This window comes from Natrix helvetica, assembly GCF_964273705.1.
Source record: "Natrix helvetica genome assembly, chromosome: Z".
NCBI lineage: Eukaryota > Metazoa > Chordata > Lepidosauria > Squamata > Natricidae > Natrix > Natrix helvetica.
This window is the reverse complement of record NC_138554.1, coordinates 105,066,638-105,094,636: the sequence shown is the minus strand read 5'-3', so window position 1 is coordinate 105,094,636 and position 27,999 is coordinate 105,066,638. Positions and strand designations below refer to the sequence as shown.

At 33.9% G+C, this 27,999-nt stretch overlaps 1 protein-coding gene across 5 annotated transcripts in view; it reads right to left on the bottom strand.

Moving 5' to 3' along the window:
* The window catches only part of ETV1 (ETS variant transcription factor 1), a 119,218-nt gene that overhangs the window by 17,899 nt on the left and 73,320 nt on the right, over positions 1-27,999 (bottom strand). For 3 of the 5 annotated variants that reach the window (XM_081933420.1, XM_081933421.1, XM_081933423.1), the window contains 5 exons: positions 20,774-20,840; positions 18,254-18,324; positions 15,755-15,924; positions 12,812-12,913; positions 6,443-10,278 (listed from right to left, as the gene is read on the bottom strand). In XM_081933420.1, coding sequence (XP_081789546.1) covers positions 10,057-10,278; positions 12,812-12,913; positions 15,755-15,924; positions 18,254-18,324; positions 20,774-20,840 — 632 coding nt within the window. In that variant the 3' untranslated portion in view covers positions 6,443-10,056. Of the gene's footprint in view, positions 1-6,442; positions 10,279-12,811; positions 12,914-15,754; positions 15,925-18,253; positions 18,325-20,773; positions 20,841-27,999 lie in introns of those variants that run through there. The other 2 variants (XM_081933424.1, XM_081933422.1) reach the window with 2 other exon arrangements.

The following is a 27,999-nucleotide window of genomic DNA, read 5'->3' as shown; positions in this document are numbered from 1 at the left end:
AGGGTGCTTGAGTTTGGTTAGTGGTGATCATAATCCCTCATCAAAATCTCCTTCCTTAAGAAGATGTTGGATAGCCATTTGTATGAAATGGTTTAGGGCAGGGGTGGGGAACTGTGGCTCTTTTGCGACTTGTGGACTTCAACTCCCAGAATTCCAGAACCAACATAGCTGCCTCAGGAATTCTGGGAGTTGAAGTCCACAAGTCGCAAAAGAGCCACAGTTCCCCACCCCTGGTATAGGGCTTCCTGCCTAGGCAGGAGGTTGGACTAGAAGACCACCAAGGTCCCTTCCAACTCTGTTATTCTATTCTATTCTGTTCTGTTCTATTCTATTCTATTGACAGCCCACAGTGTTGCAGCATTTCTAGGGAGTCACTTTCCATGTTAAAAATTATCCTAATTGGAAGACTCTAAACTAGTGTTTTTGAAACTTGACCACTTTAAGATTTGTGGATTTCCCCCCAAAAAAGAAAGAAAAAAATCCTATGGACTTCAACTCCCAGAATTCCCCAGCATATATATCTTAAAGTTGCCAGGTTTGAAAATATTCAGGGGGAGGGGGACAATTACCAGTGGGAAGCAAGACAAATTCATGAGCCAGATTTTATTTTAGTCAGGATAAGATCTGCATATGTGGGACTGATTGAGGTAGATTGCAGGGATGACACCGAAATATAATTTTATCATATTTTATCTATATCTTACATTATTGTATTCTATTCCAATTTCATTTTCGACTGCATTTTATTCCAATTCCATTTTAAATCATATTTTATTCCAATTCCATTTTAAATCATATTTTATTCTAATTCCATTTTAAATGGTATTTTATCAAATTTTAGTAATAATTTGTTTCTGGAACTTTGTATTTTGATATGGCCCAAGGGCTAATCAATAAAGACTCAATGTTTTAGTCAAACCTGCCATATTTTTAACTACCACACCATATACTTGAAATACAGTCCTTAATTATTTGGCTAATAATCATTTGAAATCAGATTTTTTTTGCTGGGGACAATGGACAAACAACTAGAAAAGACTTATGGATGATTGTTTTGAACATTGTAATCACAATGAGAATATTATGTGCACAAATTTAGAAAGTCTCTGTAATATCTATAATGGAGGTATTGTGGATAAAGATGACAGAATTGGCAGAGATGGCAAAATTGACTTGCTTAATAAAAAAAGAAGAATCTACATTTATTACTAACTGGAAGTCCTTTACACTATGTACATTTTGCTGGAAACAAAAAAAAGTAAACTTATTATTTAGGGATATGATTAGAAAGGGTAGAATATGGAAAGAAAGAAACTGTTATGTAACCTTAGGGAAATATCGTCAAATAGTGTGTCATTTATAGCTGCAGTAAAGATCAAAAGTCACCTTTTTACTTTTTCTTTCATTTCTTAATTATATTTGCACTATTTTTTCCTTTCCTTCCCTTCCCTTCTCTTCCTTTCCTTTCTCCTTTCCTTTGTTTTAAATGCTTTTACTTTGTCAAAGTTTAATTAATAAAATTTAAAAAAACAAATACATGCAATTTTCAAGCAGTTGGACTGAGTCATGTCCAGAGGTATAAAGGAGATACATCAAATGTTTTTATTGGCCAAATAAAAATTGAATGCTGTTCAAAACTGTTTGTTATGTAATTGTGGATCACAATTGTTTAATTAATTTTATTATATAATTTTATTGGTGGAAAGTTGGGCTATAAATCCAGCAACATTCATAAACTAAATATACAGCCGCTGTGAGGATTTCCATATTGATAAATATAGAAGCAAAGTATAGGAAAAGAGTAAAAGATCAACTATTGATGAACTATTGGTATTCTCTGATAAAAGTATATATTAATGTTATCCAAAAATGATGAATGCAGAAAAACAGCAATGAAAAATTAAAAGTGTATCAACCAGTAGGTTACTGATTTTCATTTAATTATCATACAAAGAATAAATATAGATATCAAAATATATTAAATGAAATACAATGCAATATATTCTAAAGTGATTATGTCCATGTTTTAGGTCCTGCTATTCCTTCAAGGGATCAAGAAGATATGTATAGTACTCCCTTCTCCAGTTTTTATATGAGAACACATCCTAAATAGTTGACAGCTGACCCAACATTATGAATCAAGATGACTTGGATGTGTCTTGATCTCCACAGTCGAGTTATACATCTTTTATTACTGCCTCATTATTGTCAAAAATGAACATAGAATTAGCTAGACCCATTTCCAAAATGGGTATAGCTAGACCCATTTCCAAAATCTACTTCTGGATAAGGATATTCATAGATAGGAACATAGACATAGCAATGTTTATTGCTCATTACCAGGTTCCAAAATGAAATGTATCTAATTAGAGAAGGAAAAGGATTACTTTCTAAATATTGGTTGAATCAAAATGATAAACAGTGCTAGCCAGTGTGCAATAGCAAGAGATGCTGGAAATATAATTGAGTCCCAAGTTCTCTGCCCTGATTATGAAAAGGGTTAATGATCAGTAACATCTTCAGGAATGAGAGACATAGGGAACATCAAGTGGAGAGAGGCCTAGTAAGAAGAGCTGAAAATGTAATACACCAGACAGTGTTCTGTGATCCATTCTGATTTAACTTATTGGAAGAAAGCATACCACCCACTCAAGTGTGGCAGGAATGGACATTGGGAGAGGTCCTCTTTAGAGAGCTGGACAGTTGGAATATAGTAGTAGTGATTAGCAAAAGAAGGTGTGATGAAACAGGTCATTACAAGAAAAGATTTATATGAGAAGAGTCATGTTATGTGCAATGGGTGGCCATATAATACAATCAACCAGTCAATTAATAGGAATCCACTGCCCTGTTGGCTTCATAGCACAACCCAGTGTTTGGGTGCTAAATTGTTGAAAGTGCTAGATTCTGGAAAGTCTTCTGTTCAGGTTGGTTGTGTTAAGTGTAGATTCATTGCAATAGGATCATATTCCTTCACGTCTGTAGGAGAGAAAAGAGGTCTGGCATGCAAGACTAAAACCTAGCTAAGAAAATAACATATTTTATCAAAAACATGCTTTTTGGTGGGAACGATAGCCTGGACAAGGCTGGGTACTAGAGAATACCTCTCTGTAAGTTATATATGTTCATGATACCATCAGCCTCAAAGCCAACAGTGATGCACATTCTTCCCATTGTCAAAGGCTATTTATTACTCAAGCTATCTTAATAATCTCTATTTAGTTACCTATCTTCCCTTCTGGGAGTTCCAGATGAAATGGATTATCTATATGTCTTCCAATTAGGATTCATGCAGGGGAGGGTATGGAAACTGTATTAATTGTTGTTGTGTTTAACCTGCAATGGGACACAGATGAAGCTCTCATGGTCATTCTAGATCTCTCAATTGTAATTTGAAAGCAAATGGCTTCTACATGAATAGGTAACTCTTCATAAGTGAGCAGCACTATGACTTTCCAAATGATTACACCAATTTTTTTAAGAAACAAACTGATACTGCTAATTTTCAGCAGCCAAGAAAAAGAAAGATAGCTAATCTAGATTATATAAACAATGATTCCTAGGTCACACTGAACCTAATGATATTTTTCTTGAAGAGACCGTCTATGTCATTCCAAAGAAAGTTATTGTTATAAGACTGTGCTATAAACAAGCTATGAAAGCATGTATAATGCTTCTCAATTTGATCAAGTAATATTTTAAAAGTTGGATATGTTTATATGTATGTGTAACACTTTATGGTGTGTATGGATGCCTTGATGAACAACTCCAAATAAAAAAACTATTATTATTTTATCACAATAAGAATAATGGAAGTATTCAGATAAGAAAACCATGTATGTGACAAAAATAGTTATGTAGATTACACTATTCTGTACTTCATATCTACGTTAGTGCCCCTGATTTTAATAAAGATCAGAAACTATAGATCATTAGCTTGTGTTTTTTTTTAAAGAAAAGATTATGGCAATAGTTACTTGCCTTTAGGCGTCGTATGTCACTACCATACATAGTAAACTAAGACACTGTTTGCACTTTTAACTACAGCCAAAACCACACAGATGGTTTGAGTAAACCAGCCTTTCCTAGCCTGCAGCCCAATAGACATGCTGTACAAGTTTCACCATTTCAGCTAGAGAACTATGGAAAAGGTGGAAGTCATCAAAGGGTAACAGGTTAGGAAAAGCGCATATTGAATGATTGTAAACAGCAAGACAACTCCCCAACTCACACACACTGCCAAAGCATAAGCTAAAAAGCAAAACTGTAAATTCAAAACATTTTAAATAAAAGCCTACTGTATATGACTATAAAAATGGAACTTCTTAGCCAAATAATGAAAAACTATACTGAAGGTGGACAAACTGTGGCTTATCAGAGAGACCTGAATCAGAGAGTTCTTGCTGGCCTTATCATGGTCAAAAGTGACAGATACTGGAAACTGTGATTCAAAAATACTTGCAAAGTTATATTTAAAATTCTAGAAATGCAGGATCTCATAACATTTAACAAGTTATTTAGAAATAATTGCTATATTTTTAAAGCAATAAAAAACCCCAAACAGAAAGGAAAACAGTTTAACTGATGTGCTATTGATAAACAACTTCAAGCTCATTCTCTACCTCAAGAAGAGTTAATGTTCTCTCCAAACATTTTAGAATTCCACTTGCTTATTGGCTTCAAGTATTTTGTTCTTAACTTGAATTTGAACCTGATCCACTTGATGTTCAGATAGATTTCAATCTCCAGTAAATCAGGACACATGACACTAAACAATTGTGTTACCTTAAATAGTCACTGAAGCTAATTTGCAACGAACATATTCAAAAAAAAATATTGAGCAAATCCTAACAAACATTGAAATTTGTGAACATAACTGTCTGGCTTTACCATTCCCTTTTTCTTCTTGGTTAAAACTTTGAGAGTTGGGATTAAGGTGTTCCTCATCTTTCAGTGAATCAAAAATAAAGATTCAAGTGTAAACATCATGAAGACAGTCTGTATTAGATGTAACCAAGGGTTGATGTCTAGAATGTAATCTACAATTTTCTTTTTCTTTACTTCCTCTATTTTGCATTTGTTCCTCATTGAGCATATTCAGGCAATTCAAATCCATGTATTGCTTCATTGTTTTTCCCTGTGTCTGGCAGCAGAGGACAGACGTTATTGCCAGGGGATGTATGCAAAATGCTATATGTAGCTGCCCTAACATCCTTTTTTACTCTCTCCCATTATTATAACCAACAAACCATCCTGTTCATCATGCTGACGGCCAGAGAGGGCTGCCTTGTGAGGTAGTCCAGACTAGAACCACAATAGGAATAGTAACTTCATTTTTATTGTAACATTCTATTAACAGTATCTTGCAAGTTTGAAAATTCCTTGTGGGAGAGCAGGCTGCCAAGAAAATGGTCAGCACCTGGCCAGCTATTGTCTGCTCCTTTAAGCTTCCCTCCAGCCAGCAATAGCAACTATGGCTATAAAAGCTATGCTGGAGTGGGTAATGTTAGTATGTGGAAGAGAGGGAAGAAAGTGTATGTTCTCATACTGAAATAAAATAACGCAAGAGCCTAAAATTGTTAGAAAAATACATTTCTCCAGTAGTATGACTTATAAAGTAGTAGTAGTTGAAGTAGAAATAGTAAATGTAGTAATAAGGAAGCGTGAGTAGTAATCTGTGTGTGGGTTGCCTATGGACCTGGGTTGCTGTGTTGGCTCTCTTGAAGCCCATTGACTTGGGTCTACTTAAAAGAAGATGTGGCATTCATTCTTACTCTCATGAAAATTGGGGAGGCTCCCTTCAGGGATGCTTTTACCACCTCTCTTCCTTTGGAATGAAATTTAAATTATCTGACCATATCTAGGCTGTAGCTCTTCTTGTCTTCCAAGGTTATTCCCACATACCTTTACAAGAGGCTATGGTGGCAGATTTTGACCTCAAACGTAATCTCCATATTTATCTTCCTCAGAACAACACTGGATGAGTTATTATTTATGAAAATGCCTTCAAAAGGAAAAAAGACTGAAGGAAAGGGATAGATCTCAGAAATAACAAGCTAGAACAATTTTGACTAGATATGGAAAAGGCAACAAGTATATGTGATAAGGCTACCACCAATAAAGTGAGGAATGAGATGCACGTCCTGATTTGAAATACTGTAATGTTGTACTGTGTTTCCAAGTAAGATTGACCAGTTAACAACCCATTGTGATTGCTCAAAGAAATGGGTTTTCTTTATTTTTAGAACTTTTTTTTGCCTTCATTTGGGGGATTTTTTTTAGCAGCAAGCTACACATTAACTATGATAGTTGCTTGCTGTGGTGTTGTAAATGCAGTAAGGAGAGGCATTTGTGCTTTGTTCCAGTAAACCTTTCAATTATGTTGAATGAATAAAAATAAAATCATTAGACATTCAAACCATCTTTCAGAAATCAGCTGCCAGATTTATTAATCTACCTGGAAAAATGTGGAATAAAAACAGAACTTAAAATAAACTCTTTTTTTAAAGGTACAATTTCAAAAGGATCCAACAATTCCAGATAACAAATTCTTATACCATTTTCCCCCTGGGAATTATCTTTTTGTTCAGTGAATCACTACCATGTACAGTATATAGATATATATTAAATATTAAGACATTTGCCTTAGGCTTTCTTTTTTTTCAACTACCCCATTCACTTAATATTTTCTCTTCAAAGAACAATTCCTTGTAATAAAACCAGGACCAAAAGTAACCAAAGAACCTTTTATTTAAGTGGGACATATATTGGAGATCTATGCCAGTTAAAAAGTGGCTTTTTAAATCTGACTTAATCCATACGTTTCAGAACAAACACCAGGAGTTTGTTCTGCCTTTTTTGTTCTGTGTACCCCTGCCCATTAAAAATGCAAAGGTGATGCAAGAGATTGAAGGTGTACTCAGATATTCTGTGAACTGAGGCCAGAAGACTGATAATCCCAGGTCAAATCAAATGCTATCTTTGAGGCTATCAATAAGGGTGGTGAATTAATATTTTCAGTAAGAGGGGCATTGAGGGGTGGAAATAAGAACCTTGGCCTCGCGACTCGACTCAATATGCTTTAATGTCTGGCTACCTGAAAGAATAAAGATACAATTATCATTAAGCAGAATGTGTTCAAGTTACTAGTAAAGATACTTGCTTCTCCCTGTAAGGACTTTTAAGCATGTATGCTTTGTCACCTCTTCTGCTTCACAGCCAGTTTATTTAATACACCTTGTTTAGAGCATGTTTCTGTGCATCTACCCTAATTTAGAAGTTAAGGCAAGGAGAAACCTTATTTTAAATTCTTGTTAGAGGATCAAAAGGTTAGAGGGCAAGAGAGCAGCTGTGCAATCACATCAATACCTTGCCCTTTTGTATGTACGTACAAGAGGTGGGGCTTCAATTGTGATGTTGCACCCACCACTTTAGAGACCTTGACTCCTCCAAAGATACTTCTGTTGTTAAGATTGGGGGACACATTTGGAATTTTAAGTACCTTATTCAGAAAAAAAAAAGATCGACAGAGATGACTATTCAAAAAATGGCTGCCATAATAGATGCAGCCAGATAGAAATCAATCATCTACCAGATGACAAATGCATATATATTCCCAGGACTTTTATCATATCATTTACCTAGGTATATTCTTAATGGGCAAGTTGACATTCCCCAATTGTTTTTTTAATAAGCGGAACTTTTTTAAAGCATAACTGTGATTGAAGACAGCTGGAAGTTTGCACTCTGAAAATGCTACCCTCCCATTTTTAAGTTACGTGAGGAGGGAAGTCTAGGGAAAGTCAAAAGAGACATCAGTAGGCATCATGATTAAAGTCACTGATTCTATCCCAATGGTAGCTTTTCAAAAACAAAATAAAAAACAAATTTTATAGCCAACTACAGAAATTTTGCCATTGAACAATGGCAGGGATAAGATGAAGCACTTTTTGCAGAGATTTCTGTAAGGTTAACATGCCATGGAATTTTTAACATGCACACATGAAACTCTCTTAATGTTTTAGGGTGAAAGAGATGCAGGCCCAGTGTGCTTTGTTGCAGCTGTGGCTTATAGTGGTTAATACTCATTAAGTCTGAAATGAATTGCATTATAAATCATTTATAGATTTATAGGGTTCATGACTAACACTGAGTGCAAAGTAAATCACTACATCCCGGCATCTCTGATATCATGTCATTTACAATGAAACGTTATTTTTGAAACTAATAATTATGGACTCCTATCTGCCCTTTCTCTATTTCAGTGTTGATGATTTCTGGGCAAAGTATGTATATGACTATGGAGATGGTTGTTCTGGAAGAGAAGTGGTTTGAAAAACCACTCTCCAAACTTCAAACATGCTTTCTATTTCCTGCTCCAATGCAAAAAGTTAACATTGAAGATAAGGTCTCCTTAAATATTATTCATTTAATTTGAACTTAAGAATAAAATCTTTGTCTTCTTTCCAATGTTGTCTTCCCAAAATTAAAACAACTTTTAAAGGGTTTTCCAAACTTACCTAATCACACTTACAATTAGTGTCCCAACAAAATTGTTAAGCATCAGTGCCAGCACTACATGATACAGCCCAAAAAGAAAGAAAAAAAATAACTGTATTTTTGATATTATGTAGAGGTCTCTGCTCCATGGAGCATTATAAAAGGTTCAGCAGAGCTCCTCTTTAGCAAGCTGGAAAGTCCTATGGATGTCGCAATGCACATAAAAGCTGTATATAGCACAGCTATGGCATAAGCTATTTTTCTAAACAGTAAAAGGTTCAAGTCATCTATTTTGTCCTGAATACTACCTGTAGTTACAGCATTGCTTATAAAGAGCATAGTAAATTCAGCAAAGAGAGTATTACAGGAATAAAGACAGCAGCAGAAGCGATAGCATTAGCTAGTATGTATATATGCTTATGAACATAACACAGCAGTATAAAGGCTAAAATGCATATTATTGGATATTGTGTCTAAAAATTACTAAAGTACTTATTTGTATATTGGATGCTTTGCTGAAGGAGAAATTGCTGTGGATTGAAATAGCATAATGAGATATGAGAACTAGTACAGTTAATTCTTATTGATTAAATAACCTATTTATGAATCAAAGAAATTGGAAGGACAGCATTCTGTCTCACCCTTTGTGATCACAGTCCTGTACATAAAGTTAAAAGAATATGCAGAATAGTTCAGTATAAATAATTACTACACTCAGGTGGACATTGAAAAGTTGAAAACGATTAAATGTTGATGTATTTGCATAACAAGATGGCACCTGATATCAGAAGCTAAGCTACAGCCTTGCAATGTATAATCACAAACCAGGAACTGTGTTCTTTGGACCAGAATGAATGCTTTCCTTAATGACTTGTATACAGAATCAAGGTAGTGTCTAAGATACATAGATATGTTTTAAGAGATAAAATAAAAGTAGAACCTGTCTTTTAAGGAACAAAACTAAAAATCTAATTCTAGTTTTCAAATCTAGCATCTATTATTGGTCCTTAGCTCACTGGTAGAGCACATATTCTGAATGTGCAAAGCTCAATCATTGTAAGGGGTAAATAACGTCTGTCTAGCAATAAAAAAGACAGGAAAATGGCTAAGACTATAGTGAAAACGGGAGAGAGGGAAGAGTGTCCATGACAGATAATTCTCCAAGTAGTGTACAAATGGTTATTGATCATGTCTAGAATTAACTGTACTATGGGTAATTAGAGAACATGTACATTATTTTTAACCAAGTAAGAAACAGAAACAAACTCAGACATGATACAGCTTTGTTGTACTTAAAACCTGTATTTTCCACCCTTGTTCCAAAGAATAAACAATTAAATTCTAAACTTCCCTTTTCAAATAAAGTGCACTGTCCATGTCAGACTACAGGATTAATACAACAGAAGAAACCCCTTTATAGTACTCTTTTATTCTTTTTTACAGTTTTTAATCCTTATTCTTATAAAATCAACTGAAGGGAATTCAGCTTTTGTCTTGGTCTCATGAAAGAGGGAGAAGCTTAGGATGAAAAAGGGGGCTTCACTCCTGTCACTCCAATTAATATACATAGCCTTCATTATAAGGGTGGGTATTACAGCAGCCTCCTTCTTGCATATAGACCATACTCTCATCAAAGTGGGACAGAGGGACAGTGTCCTCTTCATTGATATGACGTTCGACGTCAGTTTTCAGCAAGGGACGCTGGTTGTCCGGAAAGGCCATGGAGAAGAGGGCTTCAGGGTCACAAACAAACTTGTACACGTATCTCTCTCCAGCAACCTTAAGAGCAATGTTAAAGAAGGAGAAGGGTGGAAAAGAGAAAGGCTGTAAGAGATAGAAGTACACTTTTCTTTTGCAGCCATATAGGAGTATCAAAAAATATTTTGTGCATCAGGAACACAGAAAACAAGATGCACAAGGAAAACTGGGCAAAAATTAGACGACAATGAATGACATGGAAGATTAATGGCTTTACTATTTTTTTTAAAAAAAATCACATTGAATAGGGATTTTCAAACTTTTTCAGGCTGTAGAACCTTCATTTTAAAAAATATCCTAGAACTCTTGATGAAAGGCAAGCTCCAGCGATAGAAAAATTGGGTGAGTCTGCATGAACTTTTTCTTTTCCTCTTAGTCTATCATAGAACTCTACCAACATTTTGTAAAACAAAAAAAGATCCTAGGGTTCAGGGAACATAATTTAAAAAAAATAATCCCAACATAGAGAATTCTTTTGAATTGCATTACTGTTTTAATTTGAAAAATATATTGAACAATCCAAACCTATGACTCATTGTTAATAAGCTTCTGCTGTCCTAAATGCAGGAAAAGAAGAGAGACAAAGGAAGAGACAACTGCCAGACAAGTGCCCACAAGATTAGACAGGCCAAGGACAGTCTTATTAGTTTCCAATATATACTTTTAAGTTACAATTCTTTTCTTGAGCCATATTGAAGCTTGAAGCAATTGAAGTTAGACTGTATCACATCACCTGATGCTGTATTAGTTGTTCCTGGCTCTTTAGGCCAAATGGGGTTGGTTTTCTGTTTTTATTTTATGATGGATGAAAAGTGCATTGGAAACTTTAAGTATTTATATACCATCAGGCTATTTTGTTGTAGAGGGTGACTAAACCTGATCAGAAAAACATTCATCTTCAAGAAAGTAAGGTGATAACGGACTCGATCAAGATGTTATTTTCGCAAGAGCTCAGAAAAGAGAGGCTGTGGTCATTTGAGACAAGTATAAAAAAGCTGATGGCTTTTGAATCCCACCATTTTCTGTGCCTGTCTTCAGCAAAGGGGCAGAACTCTTTATCTCTCTGCATGGGTTTTATTATGGATGCTTTCCCCAAAGAAACTGTAACAGAAAGTTTTCATACTATTCAATGACAGTCTCTTTTTCATCCTCGTAATTTTGAGGCAAATTCTTGAACGAACACAACATACACACACCCCGCCATTATAAGGTCTGCTTTGCATGTTTTCTTGCAACTTCAACACTCAGAGATGTTAATCTGATGCTAACTTGGTTAGCATCAACCATATATTTTCCTACTCACAGACCCTTCTGTTTTGGATAAAATGTTTTTCTTATCTGATAGAGCATTCTTGGAAGCTTAAAAGCTGTTAATTCACAAATGTACCATTGGTCTAATGAAATACTGCTTTCATCAGATTTTGATTTTACTTCCCCCCTTGAGCAAATGCCTATTTGTGTTTGAGTTAATTTGGTTTTTACAGTGTTCATTTAAAACAAGTGAATAAGATTGGCTTTAAAAAGGAATCACAATTATGTTTTGATTAAGAAAAAACAGTAGATATATTGAATATTGAATACACTTCTATAATTATTCTGATTATTAGTGTAAGTACTGGATTAAGTTGGGGAAACAAAATTGAAATCACCAACACGCCAGTGAAATCAAATAATCTTAGGCCAATCACTGTATCTCTTCCTTTCAGTGCTGGGATCTTTAGATATTACAGAACTACATCCTCTAATAGACCCAAGTAGTATAGCTAATGGATAAGGATTTTGGGCACCATCATATGGCAACATATGAAATCTTCTAATCGTCTCTCAGCATTCTTAACCTTTTATTTACTGATTTATCAAATTTATTATTAAAAATTATAATAATTCATATTAAGTTAGGCACATTTATACATTAAGGAAATTATTATGAAAATAAAATGATAGGATAAGAATGACATGTATAGCTTCAATCATAAAAACAACTGCAGTGTCAAAATGAAGACCAAAAAAGATTGAACCATTATAATTATGATCGTGTGTGTGTGTGTGTGTGTACATGTGTGTGCGCGCACACACACACACACACACACAGAGACTTTTTTTATAATTGAGGATAATAGTTTTTTATTTATTTTCTGAAACTTTGGAAGAAAATTACTGCCTCAGATTTGAGTCTTGGCTCCTTAAAAGGTTTTGAAGGAAGTTAAAAACATATTTGCAAGAGGATTATGTTATTCCTGACATGAGGTTATGTGAAGAAGAAAAATGTACAGAGGCATTAGGAAGGCCAATCAGTTAATGGTGGTGAAAAATTTCCAAAATTGACCAAAACCCTACTATAACTTTTCAATTTACATCAAGGTTCACGTTCTAAGTCATGGATTTGGAAATAATAGGTTGGGGAGAAGGTTTCATAAGAAAATTTAAAAGTTACATATTTAATGAACTTCCTTATATTGGTCATACTGATATACAGTTTAGAAATACTTGAATTTTTAAACAAATTTATAAATTAACATGCAATATTTCACTACAAAAAATACAAATTCCTCACCTTTTGCATGATTCCCTTTTCATAATAATAGCGAAGTGAACGGCTAAGTTTATCATAGTTCATAGCTGGTCTGTTTTTTTGAATACCCCAGCGCCGTGCCACCTGTCACCAAGAAAGATTAGCATCCATCTGTTACATTTTGTAAAATTTGTTTTATAAATTTGATAAAACTGGCTTTATCTGACCCCTTCCTGTCAGCATTTAGGCCTGCCCATAGTAGTAAGGTGGTTGATTGCATTGATCAATTGCACTTTGATATATCTTATTATCTTTCTTGATCTCTCAGGACTTTTTGATGCCATCTGTCATGGTATCATTTGGACTAGCTTACAGTTATGGTGCGGTGGTGGGTTGCCAATTTTTTCACTACTGGTTCAGGCGCGCTCCTATGTACTCGCAACACTTCTGCACCTCCACTACCGCTACTACCAGTTCAGCCAAATAAGACTGAACTGGGAGCAACTCACCACATGGTGTTCCTATGGTTCTCTTCCTTTTTCCAGGATCACTTATAGTTTATATTGGGGAAAGGAATAATTTGAGTTTGAAGCCTCAGCTTTGTAGGTTGTCTTAGAGCTCTACTGCCTCAATGTACCTATTTGACACCTGCGCGAAACTACTGCTGATACTCACATCTATAAATAATGAGAGTGTGCTAATGATATCTGTTTGTGTATCTCCACCTTGTTACATACACTAAATAAATAAATCCGCACCCTGGATCAACCAAAGTGCTATTATAAAGGTTTTTCCCAGAGTCTGGAAATTTAGATGGTGAAGAAGGTTTCAGCTCACCTGAATCAATCAAGATTAAGTAGATGTGAGTTTTAAGGTCCTCTGATCCAGAGAATTTCCATCATTAACTTTGCATTAGAAATACAGAGGCAATGGCTGGTCCAAAATGCAGTGGTGCATTTCCTGTTATGTAGTATAGCAACGTTATATTACATTATGTTATGTCGTGTTATATATTAGTATAAAACCTCTGTTTTGTGAGCATGACCTCACAATGAGTTTTCAGATGCAATTCAATGTATGTCATCAATAAAACCTTACATGGCATAATGCCAGGTTATTTATGAAACTTCCTGTCTACCATTATCTATCCTTGGTCCACTAGATCTAGCAAAAAGGGCATATGCTGCAGGTTTCTTTCATTAAAGGCCTTGCTCTTCTCGGAGTCATTTGGATTGGATGGCTAGGGAAGCCGTTTGTTGATAACACTGTCTTTTTGAGCTGGCATGCTGGTAAATCAGAATCTTTTTTATGGTCACTGACCGGCACAGAAATTAAACATTAAAACATAAACATAAATATATTTTCTAAAAAATATTGAAAAATAATTAAGCAAAATAGTAATACAAATAAAGATCTTTAGTTCTTTAGGTATTTTTTCCTTGTTTCAGCAGCACAAAAATTTTCCTACTGCACAAGTGGTGGCTGGATTAAATTCTGAAGATGGTTCAGGAAGAAATTATCTGATTTCCCTAGAAATCTCTCTAATAGAAGGAGAATGTATGTTGATCTGATGTCCCTGTAGAACCTGCAGTACAACACGACATAAAATGGGTGTGCAATGGTAACTTTGGGCATCCAGTTGATTTTGCAAATTGTTTTCAACCCTTGTGGCCTTCCAAAGTCACTTTTTTTTGTCTGAGAGAGAGGTGGCCATATAAATTTATCTATAAACATCATAAATTGTTCAAACAAACTAACAACAATAAATAATATGCAAATAAATGCAGTTTTTCAAAATGTAGACATAATATAAACATAATTGAAAAGAAAAATTGATGAAAACAAAAATGAAATTAAAATGTTAGCAATGCTAGCTAAATGTTTTTTTTTAAATTATCAAGATTGTCTAATGTACTGTGTAGTTTGAATATTGATGTTATGTTAGGATAAAACTGAATATCAGCGTATTTCTAGGGATGTTCTATTCAGATGGCCAAGCTATATACTCTTCCTAATTCCATTCCTTCATATTCTCTTTTGCTTAGAAGTAGACATTCAGGCTCACAAAAGCTGGTTAGTTTTCATTGTTTATCTATTTTGGTTTGCACCAAGTATCTTTTCACTATTTCCCCAAACTTAACTTTACTATTCAGGATCGAAACTCTTCCAAACACACCAATACTCCTCTTTCAAGAAGCAACTCTAGCCCTTTCTAAGCATTCCTCTATTCCTCTCCTTTTGGGTAAAAGAAGATTTCAGACAGAATAGTATCTCTGGCACCTATATAGAGATTTGGGGATTTTAATGTGTTCCAAAGTATAATAGAGTCTGAAAATCCATGCATGGCTCTTTACATATGAAAGGGTGTATCTATAGGGTCTCTGAAAGGTGTGAAGAATCACAGATCACATGAAAATGGATATAAAGGAAGAAAGGGAGGCTAAAAGTGAAGATACGTAGGCCCAGTTCAGATATTAAGAGCTGTGGTAGAATTAGATTCTTTAGAAAATGAATTTCAAGACAATAGCATGCTTGATATTGTGTAATTTAAAACTTAGCCAAAGTATAAATGTATACAATAGACATATCTGATCCCTATTTGCCACCCTTACTGATAAAGGGAAAGGTTATTTATTGGATTTATATTCTACTTTACTTCCAGGATGCCAATGTGAATCACACAGTGATCTCTCAGATTTTCTTCACAATAATCAATGTTAGTGCTGTTGGGCTGAGAATTTATTAAAATACATGCAGATTAGATAGACTGCAAGTCTAATGTAGTCGATTCTTGCATGCTTTGATGTGTATGGAGTCATACACATGTACAGAATCATAAATGTTATATTTAAAGACTTCAAAGATGCATGATGCATAAGACCATATTACTTTTGAGTTTTATTAAGACAATATAGAAATAAAGAATAAAAAGTACTGAAGCAATGTTTTAAAGTACGAAGATGCAATATAGGAGGCCCTACTCACCTCTTCTGGTTCAATCAGCTTGAACTCCATACCTCGGCCAGTCCAAGCAATGAAATGAGAGTTTGATGGATCATCAAGAAGAGCTACCAAAAATTGCCACAACTGAAGGGAACCACGCCGCTGGTATGTGGGGCCCTCACGATACATTCCTGGCTCCTGCTTAATGTCACCTATGTAAAAGAAAGTGTGGGTTTGTTTATTTTATTTCATTGGACCCAAAGATGGAGTAAATTTAATACCAACAAAGAAAAAAAATAGATGCTATTGTAGCAAGAGAGAAGAGAGAAAGGGATTGATACATAGGATACTATTCATGACTTTGGGACAACATAGTGCACTATAATTCATCAGAAAATAGCTAATTACAAACTTATTAAAATGCAATGTTACTTACTTATTCCAGAATCAAATCATACAGTATGAAAGTAACTATCAAAAGTTATGCAAGATCCAGCTTTGGAAATGGTGATATCCGAAGGACTCTATTTGTATGCAACACTTTATATAATCTCTCATTAGGAAAAACAATGTATGTATCTTCTAATGTCTGCAAATACTTATATGAAAACTTTTAACAGTATTTGAATAACAGGGTTTTATTGTATGGTATTCAAATTTTATGGATCAATCAGTTCCTTTTTAGTATTTCACATCACTTAGCTATTTATTCACAATTTTCTGAAAAGCACTATTAGTTGAGAAAGTGTACATTTATATATTAAAGCTCAAAGATAATCTAACATGCTATATTTTTCATATAAGAACCAATAAAATGCTAATTACATATTTTTAAAAGTCACCTTACTGAATAAAATATTCAACATATACAACTGTCAGCTAAAAATTCATAAGTGAAATTATTTTTGTTCACGTTATGAATATTGACATTTTTTAAATGCAGAATTCCCCACAGATGAATGATTTAAAAAACTCCTACATAATATGACAATTAAATTAGTTCTGCATTGATTTAACCTGTTTATAGAAAGTTCGTCACCACCATACAGATGAAAAGTTTAGAGAATTTTCACCTCATTATCTGTGAAATTGAATGAATCAATGTTATTAACTAAACCCTCTGAATAAATTTAAGGCTGACAATTGAATTATTAAGTATATAATAGTGTTTCCAGGGGTTTGGGGGAGAGGGAAATGTCAAGTTAGTAGTTTGATCAAAACCGTATCAAATATTTACCTGTGTCTCAAAACACAAATGAAATAAGTGATGCTTTGGTCGTATGGTCATGTCCTTGATTTTTTATTTTTATTTTGGATACTATTCTACAGGAAAAACTAGTCTTTTTATTGTAAATATGAATATTATGACATCACGGCTTTTCTCTGGATTCCCCTTTTGGGAGGATTTTTGGTTTTTAGAAATGATCAAAATTTCTGACACCTATAGAAGCTCAGGAGGGGATTAAGTTATCATGAATTTAAAGGGAAAAGCAAGAATGGAATTCTTAGCTGTCTTCAGTTGAATGAAAAGGTAATGGTGAGGGACAAGATAACACAAGACTTTCAGCCAAAGAATGTTGACTGAGTACACTTCAAAAAATTGCAAAGCTGGAAAGAACCATTATATTTCCCATGTTCCCTTGGTTTTTTGGCTGCCATAACTGTCCCTTTACTTTTTAAAAGGTTCTTTATTAGTGTGGATACAACTATCAATTCAAGACATAAATTACTTAGCTGTCTGTTTTGCAAAGCAGCTTTCTCAAGTGCTGAAGTGGAAACCAATTAATGTGACGTGAAATATCCATTCAAATTCATTTGACTACAAAAAACAACCTTAATCTTATTAGTAATTAGTATGTATTTTCAGAATACATACTGGTTTGATATCTGATAATGAGAAGAATATGCTTTGCTTCATATGACACATGATATTAGTTATCTTAAAAATTCTTTTAAAGACTGTTTGGTATTATACTATATATTCTATTCTTTGAGTATCAGTTTTAAGAAATACAAGAGATTATAACAATCAACAAAACTGTTGATACACATAGAAAAATGGATGTACTTTTGCTCTCTATAATTAATCCTTTCAGGGTTAGGGTTAGGGTTAGGGTTAGAAAAATAAGATAAGAATTTGGATTATTAGTAAGTGCAAAGTAGCTGCATTCTGTTCTGTTTGTTAATCAGTTTTCAATAAATCTCTAAAATAGATTTCAAATGCACTGATAAAGACATAAAAATATCTATGACTCTTTGCAATAATTAGAAGTAATAATTAGAAGTAAAATATATTGCCCTGGTTCTGAATTTAGAATCCTTTCTTTCAAAAACAGAGTGATATGATTGCAAAACATATTTTGATTTCTAAAAGCAAAGGTCAACGACATAAATAACAAATTATATATTTATCTCTCTTTGATTGGATCATTACTATCTGTTTTGTCAAGTAAAAAAACTTTATTCTCTTTTGGTTTCATTACATAGAACTTCTTCTGTAAGACTGGATAGTTGAACAAAAAATGTATGTACATAACATACCATCAAATTTCTCTGGAACAACACAAGTGTCATCATAAAATTGCCTTGGACCTTTTTCATACATACAACCTGTAATTTTAGGAAAAGCAGACACATTACTCACTAGAAACATATTATTAAAATACATTGCTCTTTCCAACTTGGTCTCCTTCAATGTTTTGGAACTCCAACTTTTAGAATTTTTATCTAGAAAACATGAGGAATTTTGAAAATTGGCATTCAAAACTGAAAAATCCCAAGTAATTGCTATAGCTAAGAGTCAAGACACATATACTTTATGTACCAGGCTCATTAGAATGTTGCAGGTTAGAGTATTAATTAGCAATAAAACAATCTGCTGAGAGAATAATATATGAATTCCCGAAATTACTATATTGGCATATATAGAAAAAATGTGATTTTGCCAAGTCAAACAAAAACATTGAAAAGCTTCACCTATCAGTTGTTTCTTCACACATACAAAATATCTTGCCTTGAAAGGAGGCCCAAGTAATGTAGTAAATGAATAGGAAAATAAAAATACACTGATAGTAATGGCATAGAATTTATTTTATTTATTTTACAATATTTAGTACAAAGTATTGTCAAGCCATGCATTCTCCCTTTTCCTAAATGTAATCTTACAAGCTTAGTTTATTTTGTTAGTTAAAAGTAAAGAATAATGATTTTAAATAACTCTGGTCAATTGTTAAAGAAATAAGTTTTTATAATAGCTAAATTAGTTCTCTAAAAAATCCATGAAAGAGATGATTGAACACATGGTTGATACAATGTATAATAAGATGCTGTTTCTGCTTATCTTTCATCTTTTGTTTTTTTTCTGTAAAAAGTTGTGAGAATTGGAGAGATTCTTATCTCTAGCATGATGGATCAGAGATCAATCTAGAATTTTTTTTTTTACAAAAGGGTGGTACACTTATTGCTATATAAATGTTATATACATAGTGTTTTTTGACACAACACTGATAGAAAAAGTGTTGAACTTGTTGCTGATCAAAAAGGTGTTATCTGTAATATCTTGAAATTTGACACAAAGTACAAATTTGCAATAAACCAACATATGGGAATTGATTAACAAGATGAAAAGCAATTCATCTCTGACAAATAGCGCTTACAATACTCCATAAGGTACTACACAGGATGCTAGAATCCTACTATGCTCTTACAATGCTATTGTAAATTTCTGATATTAATGAACCAGTTATGGCAAACAATCCTACATTTCTTACTATTTAATATAGTAAAATAAAGTAGGAATTTTTTTACTGAAAACTTTTGATTTGAAATATCTAGAAAGCTTAATATTTAGAATTAAAGAACCTTTTCACAAGATCATTGTATAAAAGACTAGCTACAGTGAAAAAAAATAAGCCAAATGTTTTCTCTCCTGGTTTCCCAAAGGGAAACTTTGGGGTGCAGAGCACATATACTGCACAGCCCAACAGAGCCAGGAAGTTACCAGCCAGGAGCCAAAGTCCACTGGATGGGGAACACCAAGAAGGGGCAGTAATGAGCCAGAGACTCACCCAGGGTCACTTTCGGACAGCCACTTAACAAACTAGCATGTGCTAAGAGCCACCTGAAAGACATTTCCCCTTGTAGAAAGGAAACTAGTTAGAGCTGCTAAGAGAAGCAATTCAAATCCTGTGAGAGAAGTTTGCTCAGGATGGCAGGGTAGCACCATGGCCTTTCTCGGGACTGCTACAATGGAAGGCAGAGTTCAGGGAAGAGCTCAGCAAAGACAACTGACCAGGAAAGGAAGAAGCTTCTTCCTTCATGGGAAATCAGGGCATTCTGGGTAGTCTTCTTACAGTGCTCTCATCCCAGGCCAAGATTCCAGCTCAGGTTGTTCTTACAGCTCCAGGGCAATTCTAGACAGGCTTCCTCTCTAGAAACTATTTTAGGTCACAATTAAGTTCACAGTTAAATGAACTGATGAGTTAAAACAAGTATGAACACTTTTTTTTTCTTATCATGATTTTTATTGACCATCCTTGTTAGAATCACTATTGGTAGATTTATAATTTATAAAAACACTTTTCTTTTCCTTTTCTTTATTCTTTACTTTGATAGACCTATACAGTATCTATCGTGATGTACAAAAATAGGTAACTAGGGAATGCACAATATGTTCAAAATAAACCTAAACTTGAATAATAAATAGTACTTTGCCATGCTACTTTCTGTTTTAGAGAAAAGGTTTGTTTCTACTGTAGTAACATAGAGTTGTCCCATAAGCTACTTGGAACATACTTAAGAAATATGAAATAAAGAATTAAAACCATCCAAACACAAGCCTGTCTTTCAGAGCTTACATATGGCTATTTAGAAAAACAAAAAGGTGTACCTCCAAGAAAGCTTATGTTTCAGGAACAGGCACCACAGTTTTACAATATTTTTCTAATTCTGTCCATTTTTAGTATATTTAGTCTAAGCCAAGAGTTTTAGACAATAAGAAAACAAAGTTCAAGCATACATACAAGGATATATATATATACATATATACAGAAAGACTTAACTTCTGTTCTGTTTGGGTGAGTGAGGAAGCCTTCTTGCCTCATGTAAATGGAATGGCAACTAGGCACTTCTGAAATGAGAAGGCAATATTAGTCAAAGAATTGTTTGACTGAAACAATCAAACTGCACATGGCAAACATGCAAGTGATGTTGCCAGCCAGATTTGAACATTAAAAAAAAATACTGCTAAAGCTTGGTTCCATTTAGAATCTATATCCTAGTAAAGCTCCTGTGTCTTTAACCCTTAAATGGGCGAAATTAGGTCTTGTGGGGAAAGAGGTATCCCAAATGAATTAACTTACAGAATGCTGTGATCCATTACTCATAAGGGAATAAAGTTTTAGAAAGTTTTTGCCATTTCAGTGCCGCTCTGCTGCTGTTCAGCACTACCACCCCACTGCTGTAGTCACATGATCTCCCCTTACAACTTTCCTAAAACCCTCCCAAAAATCACTGGAGAAACTTGGGAAGATTGCAGGGGATCAGCTAAATGTGGGAGACCAATGCATGGTTTGGATTTGCATTGTATTTAGATAAAGAAATATATCTGAAAAGATGACTCAATGGGTCATTGGTTATCCAAATTCTAAAATTAAAATGATTTTATGTTTTCTTAGCATTCCAATCATTTAGATATCCTCATACTAAATGTTCAACTGATAAAGCCTAGTTTTGAAGGATAATGTTTTGATGGAAAGAAAACATGTTCATTTTAAAGGTCTACAGATATTTGATTTTTCCAATAAAACCATTTGCAATCATTTTTACTGACATTAGATATTAAAACCAACCATCTCATATAATCAGCCACTCTATCAAACTTCAATGAAACATCAGACTTATCCGTAAGTTTACACTATTTTATTCTGATGTTCAGTCAATATAACCAGAATACATAATGAAGTTCTCAAACACATTTAATACTCTGAGTATTTTTGCATTAGGTTAAAACTTGATAAATACAATTTTGAACGTTTGTTCAAGCACCAGACATTTTTTTCTTTTATTTGCCTGCTCTAATAGAAGTGGCGATAAGCAAAAACTATGTTTACCTTGCCAAGGTTTTTCCACACCCTCTGGTTTCTTGGAGCTTTTTAATGTTTTGGCAATTTAAATGTGAAATAGGTAATCGGTAGTGGAAGGGATATTCATATCAGTTGTTCATGTACTAACTTGATTGTTCATGTATAATACTAACATTAAATCCATTTTATTCTTCACAAAACAAAAAACCTAGAAATGATATAAGCAGCAGCTTCCCACCAAAATATGAGAGAAGTTATGGTAAAATTAATACAATGACCATATCTTTATTTATTTAGACAATTTATATAGTTTCCCCATTTAACATATAATTCTGGAATTGGAAACTTACTCTAGAGCCACATACCTTCCTATTATTTAATTTCACCTAGTCACCAAATATTCCAAGAAATTTGGAATATAATATTTATTTTTAAGTAAATTTGGAATATACAATTTATTTTTAAATTTACTCAAGAGTACAGATTGTCTCCTGAGATTTCTCCAAACTATTGACATAACTTTTAATTACTTACTTGTTTATTATATTTTATCTAATAAATATTTATTTATCTTTAATTACACACAAAAAGTTCATTTCTCCTTATATTTTCCTGATAACAACATATTTTTCTGTGAGATGGGTTGGACTGAAAATGCCCAAAGTCAGCCAGTTGCATAAGGCAGGACTAGAACTCACAATCTCTTGACTTGTTAGTCAGCAGTTTCAACCCATATTTTGTGCACAGTACTTGCAGCTTTTCTGAAGGATATTAATTTTATTCTTGAGTTTCAATTCCATAGCAAACTGTTCACATGTATTATTCTAGAATTTTAATTTTAACATCATAGCAAGCAAAATGTAGTTTGCTATACTATCACATTTTTTTCTTACATGATCTCTGAAGAATTAGAAAACAACAATAAAAGACCAAAAGTAATTTATTCAGTGTGGTGTGCAGTCCTTTTCCAAAACTCAATCCTCAATTTCACTGCTCACTGACTAGTGATACGTATCAAGGAGTTAGGGAAAAAGAAAATGAGATTTTACATTGAATTCACTAAGTGAGTGTAGCCAATGATAACAGTAAGAGCATCTATCCATTTCCTTATTCCTCATATATTTATTCTTTTTACTATAAACTATACCTGTTAAATAAGACTTGCAATACTTAAAATATTTTTTTAAAGTCAGTTAAAAATACTAACAGTGCACAGCATAATACTGTAAACGCAATCTGTCCTCCCATTAACAACAGCAATTGTTTCTTCTATCCCTGTAACGTTTAAGCAAACTTACCTTTATTGTGATACCTTTGGGGGTTATGTTTTCCACCTCAAACTTCAAACTAACAATAAATAACTACTAGAAGACTGGAACATGCAACTTCATATCAACATTAGCAGCCTAACATAGAATGTTTGTTCTAGCGCTTGTCTCATATTGCTGAAGAATTTGCAGCTTTGCATGTACCCAAGATTAGTTGCATTATAAAATATGTAAGCAAGGTACTGGAGAGAAGTGTTAAAGCACTGAAGTGCCTTCCCCACATCTGTTTGTCAAGTAAGATCCTTATTCCATATCCTGGTATGCAATCCCTATTTTTACCGAAAGGGTGTTAAGAATCACAGTATCCCCAAGGGAAAAAGAAAGAAAGGGAAAGAATAATCATACTGACATTTAAAAAAATATCTATGGAATAAATTTTACTATGTATCACTGAATCAAGAGTATCCAGAAGCTCTAATCCAGTGGTTCCAATGTGGGGCCCAGGCCCCACAGGGGGGCAATTTGACCTTTGTTTAAAACAAGTTAATGGCCTTTTAGGCTTCCTGTGCATGAGTAGAGTTCACTTTTTGAGTAAAATAAGAATTATATGTTATAGAGGGGGGGGGGTCAGGATTTTAGAGATGCTTAGGTGGGGCATGGCCAAAAAAAGCTTGGGAACCACTGCTTCTGCCTTAAATCCATTTATTTCTTGAATGGAAATGACTATGTGTTAAATATCTAATGTGAAGGCTTTGTAAGGCAACAAGAACATGTAGAATTCTTGATCATATCTACACATCTTTAGCAATGTCTTTTGTGTAAAAATGTATCTAAATGCACAGGGTCAGTAAGTACACTTCCATTCTTTTCTCCTTTTCTCCCATCCAGCTTCTGACACCAAAGTCAATGGAGGAAGCCAATTTCACTTAATGACCATGCCAATAAAGGTCATAAAGCAGAGCACTTAACAACTGTCTCAATTAGTGACAGAAGTTCTGGTCACTGTGGTGATCATAGGTTGAGAACTACCTACATGGGCAGTGAGCAATCTAATTATCAATGATGGAACCTGTAGTCCAAATATATCATTTCCTAATATTTCAATTGACATGTTAGCAGCTTCATGCTCTCCACCACTTTGCATTTAACATAGCCATATGATTAAATACTACATTCTGGTTTGAAAAGAAGACTCTCCGGTTTTGATTTTTATTTTCCAAAGGACTAAAGCCGTATGATTCTAAAAGTGCTGTTGGTGAATTTATGACTATCAGAATGGGTCAAGCTCTAATCAAATTTTAGAAACATTTCCAAAGTGATTATTCAATCAAATGACTATCATGGTTAATTAGGAGCCATAAACATTGCTCTGAAGTTCATCAAAGTAATGACTTAACCAGAAAAAAATACTGCCAATTAAATTCCCTGCTGCTTTCATTTCTAGCTTATCTAATAAAAAGGCCAACAAATGAAATTTAACATTGCAGTTTTAAATTGTGCTAAATGTTTGACTAATACCCAGCAATAATTTAACTAGCAAACTGGTAGATAATGATTAAAAACTGTGTCACTGTGTATATTTTGAAAGTTGATGGCCTTTTTGAAAGAAAGAGAGAAGAATAAAAATAGCAGATTCGATAATAATGCTTGAAACAAAGCAGATGGGTGAGAACTATTGCAGTTAGTACTATAGAATAGCTCAGTGTTTTTCAACTTTATCAACTATGTGGACTGCAACTTCCAGAATTCTGGGTACTGATGTCCACACAGTAAGTTAGTAAGGTGGAGAGACACCGAGCTACAGCATATGTAAGTAGTTCCAAGTCATTATCATATTCCTCTACATATGATGAAAAACACTTCCTAAAACTGAAAAGTTGATGCTAGCATTAGCAAGTATAACTGAGTATTCATGATATGCTGTTTCCGAACTTCATATAGATGAAAGGGCAATAAAGCAAACTATAAACAGAAGCAGCATTCAGTGTATAACAAGACCCACAAGTAATATCCATGCATAAAATAGAGTTTTTCTTTAAAACAAAATCAATCCCAGTACTTCAAAGTAAGCCTGCCAGCATCATTATCAAGGCAGTTTCCATAAAGGGCTGTTCTATGGGACACCAGGAAGGGAGAAGCCACGGGCCCAATAAAGAGAAAAGATGGACAAACAGAAATAATCCCAACCCTGATTGACTCATGCTCCTAACCATCAATCCCTTTGTTTCAATCCAGCTATGATGGGACATTATTAAATCAATGGGTAGACACACAGTGAGCAATTTGCATTCTCAGAAGTGGAAGGAGGACTTTGTTACATAAAGTAACAAAGTAAATTCAAATATATCCAACTACAACATTTGCAGTGGAAATCCTTCGCTTCAATCAATGTTCCTCAATGTCAGGCAACTTTAGAATGTGTGGACTTCACCTGCAGGCTGAGGAATTCTAGAAGCTGAATTCCAATATCTTAAAATAGTTGCGACCTCTCAGTATTACAAAGCATGTATACGAAACACTGCCTCCCAGTATAAAACTCTGTCAGCCAGAGTTTTATAAGATCTGAGTGAAATGCTAATTCTTCTCCCCAAATATGGTTTTTGTCCATATCTACAATGTGTTCTCTTTTTTCCTTAATGATGTCTGCCCAGAACATTTGTATAGTGTTGATTCACTGTAGCGGAAATCGCCTCCAAGTATAACTATCGTCTCCAAGTATAGAGAAGTAGAGCAGCAGAGAATGGGGCGCAAATGTATAGATACTTAAGAGGCAGCCAATAGGAACAAGGTAGACCGCCAGAGGAATATAAGAAGTCTCCAACCTTACACTATATTCTTTTGAAAAATCGGGTGATCTGCTAATTCTCTTCTCTGTATCAAACATAGAACTTCAGATCTTTGCTCCTTCTTTGCAGGCAAGCTAATCACTCCTGGAGATTTGGTTACAGGGTTGCTGAAAGTAACAATGACCCTAATGATATTCTTAGCTTGGCTTCTGCTTAGCTTAAAACATAAATTGTTACATTAGATGCCCCACATCAAAGAAAACTACATATAATACACAGGTCCCATTAAGTTGAACCACAGCAATCTTCTCAAGCCACATATCCTGAGAACCCAACAAACAATCTTACATTTACAGAACATATGTAAAATGAGATGCAGCAGATCAGTTCCAATAGATGCACAGCTGAAGAAAGGAAATTGCCTGATTGAAAGATGTAATGAATAACTCTGATTCTAATATTTATTGTTAAGGTTTCAGACTATGCTGAATTGTCTCTCCCCTTAATGGCGCTAGGACAAAAGAATTGCTTCCACTGTTGTAATGCAAACAAAGGTCTTTCCAGGTTTTATTTACTGATAGGGTTAATATACCACTCAAATATGTCAAGAACAGCATGATGACAGCATGTTCTTAATCCTCACAATTGGATCAGATAAGTGGCACAACAATTTCAACATAGCTTTTTCTCTGACCACTTTTATGAAAATGGTTCTAATCTGCAATAGTAAAATAAAGCTTTACCTTATTTGGTGTACCACTTGAGCTATGCTGAAAGACAATATGATTTAGATCAATGGCTATCTTGGTAGAAGCATTTTTTTAAAGAAGGAATATCCATATGATGCATTTATAATCTATAAAGTTAATTGACTCTTGTTAAATCTGTTTCCTGGAAAAGTAGTTTGGCAGCTGTTGCAGAAATCCTGTTGTTTCCTCTATTGTTTTGCAGTATGTTTGCTTTGCCCATTGTACAGAATACAATGTATATATATTGTGTATATATATATATATATATATATATATATATATATATATATATATATATATATATATATATATATATATATATATATATATATATATATATATATATATATATATTCATATGTATGTGTGTGTGTGTGTCTGTCTGTCTGTCTGTCTGTCTGTCTGTATGTATGTATGTATGTATATATATATATGCAGAAATCTTGTTTTATTATTTAATTCCTTCCATTACAAATTCTTTGCGTGTGTGTGTGTGTGTGTGTACACATACATACCTACACAGAGAGAGAGAGACAGAGAGAGAGAGAGAGACAGAGACAGAGAGAGACAGAGAGAGAAGCACACACACAAACACACTGATAAAATAAAAATGAGAAATAACCAGAAAATTAGATATAAAAATGTCCATTTGTTTTTCAAAGTGAATATTAACTCTTAATTCTATAGAAAATAGAAAAAATATTTCAGCACAACCTCAAAAACTTCAGAATGGGTTAGAAAATTCAAGTCAGAACAAACAATATTTAGCTTCAAAGATCTAAGGATGTGGGGCATTCTTTAGGAACTTGGGCAAAAAAAAAATAAGAAAAAAATGGAGGAAAATAAGATTACATTGTAAAACTAGATAGCAAATCCTTCCCAAAACAACCTATTTTTCATTTACAATTAAAATTGTATATAACTAATAATTTGCAACATGATTTTCTCCTTAGACTACAATCATTACACTTAAAGGGGTGTTATAGCCAAACTTTCTGTCAAGTAATCTCCCTATTTCATTCATGGAATTTTACTGGAGCAAATTTAAGTGTAATTATCATTCACTCCTTCCCCTTTAAAATTTTTATCACATATAAAATTTTATAAATGTTTGTTTGTGTTTATTCAAAAAATAAAAATATATTAAAAATTATTAATATAATCTATTTGAAAGCTCTTTTTCTTATATTTGAACAGAGGGAACAGTGCCATATTACAGCTGGATGCAAAAGAAAAGAAAAATAAATTGTCTTTGTAAAATAATATTAAAAATTAAAATTCAGCATAACGGAAACATCACATTATGGCAGATACAAAATACAAAATCCAGGCATCTTGTGGGGGTGGGAGGACTTAAGTCCAACCTCTCATCTGGCAGCAACCTTTAAATTCTAATCTAAT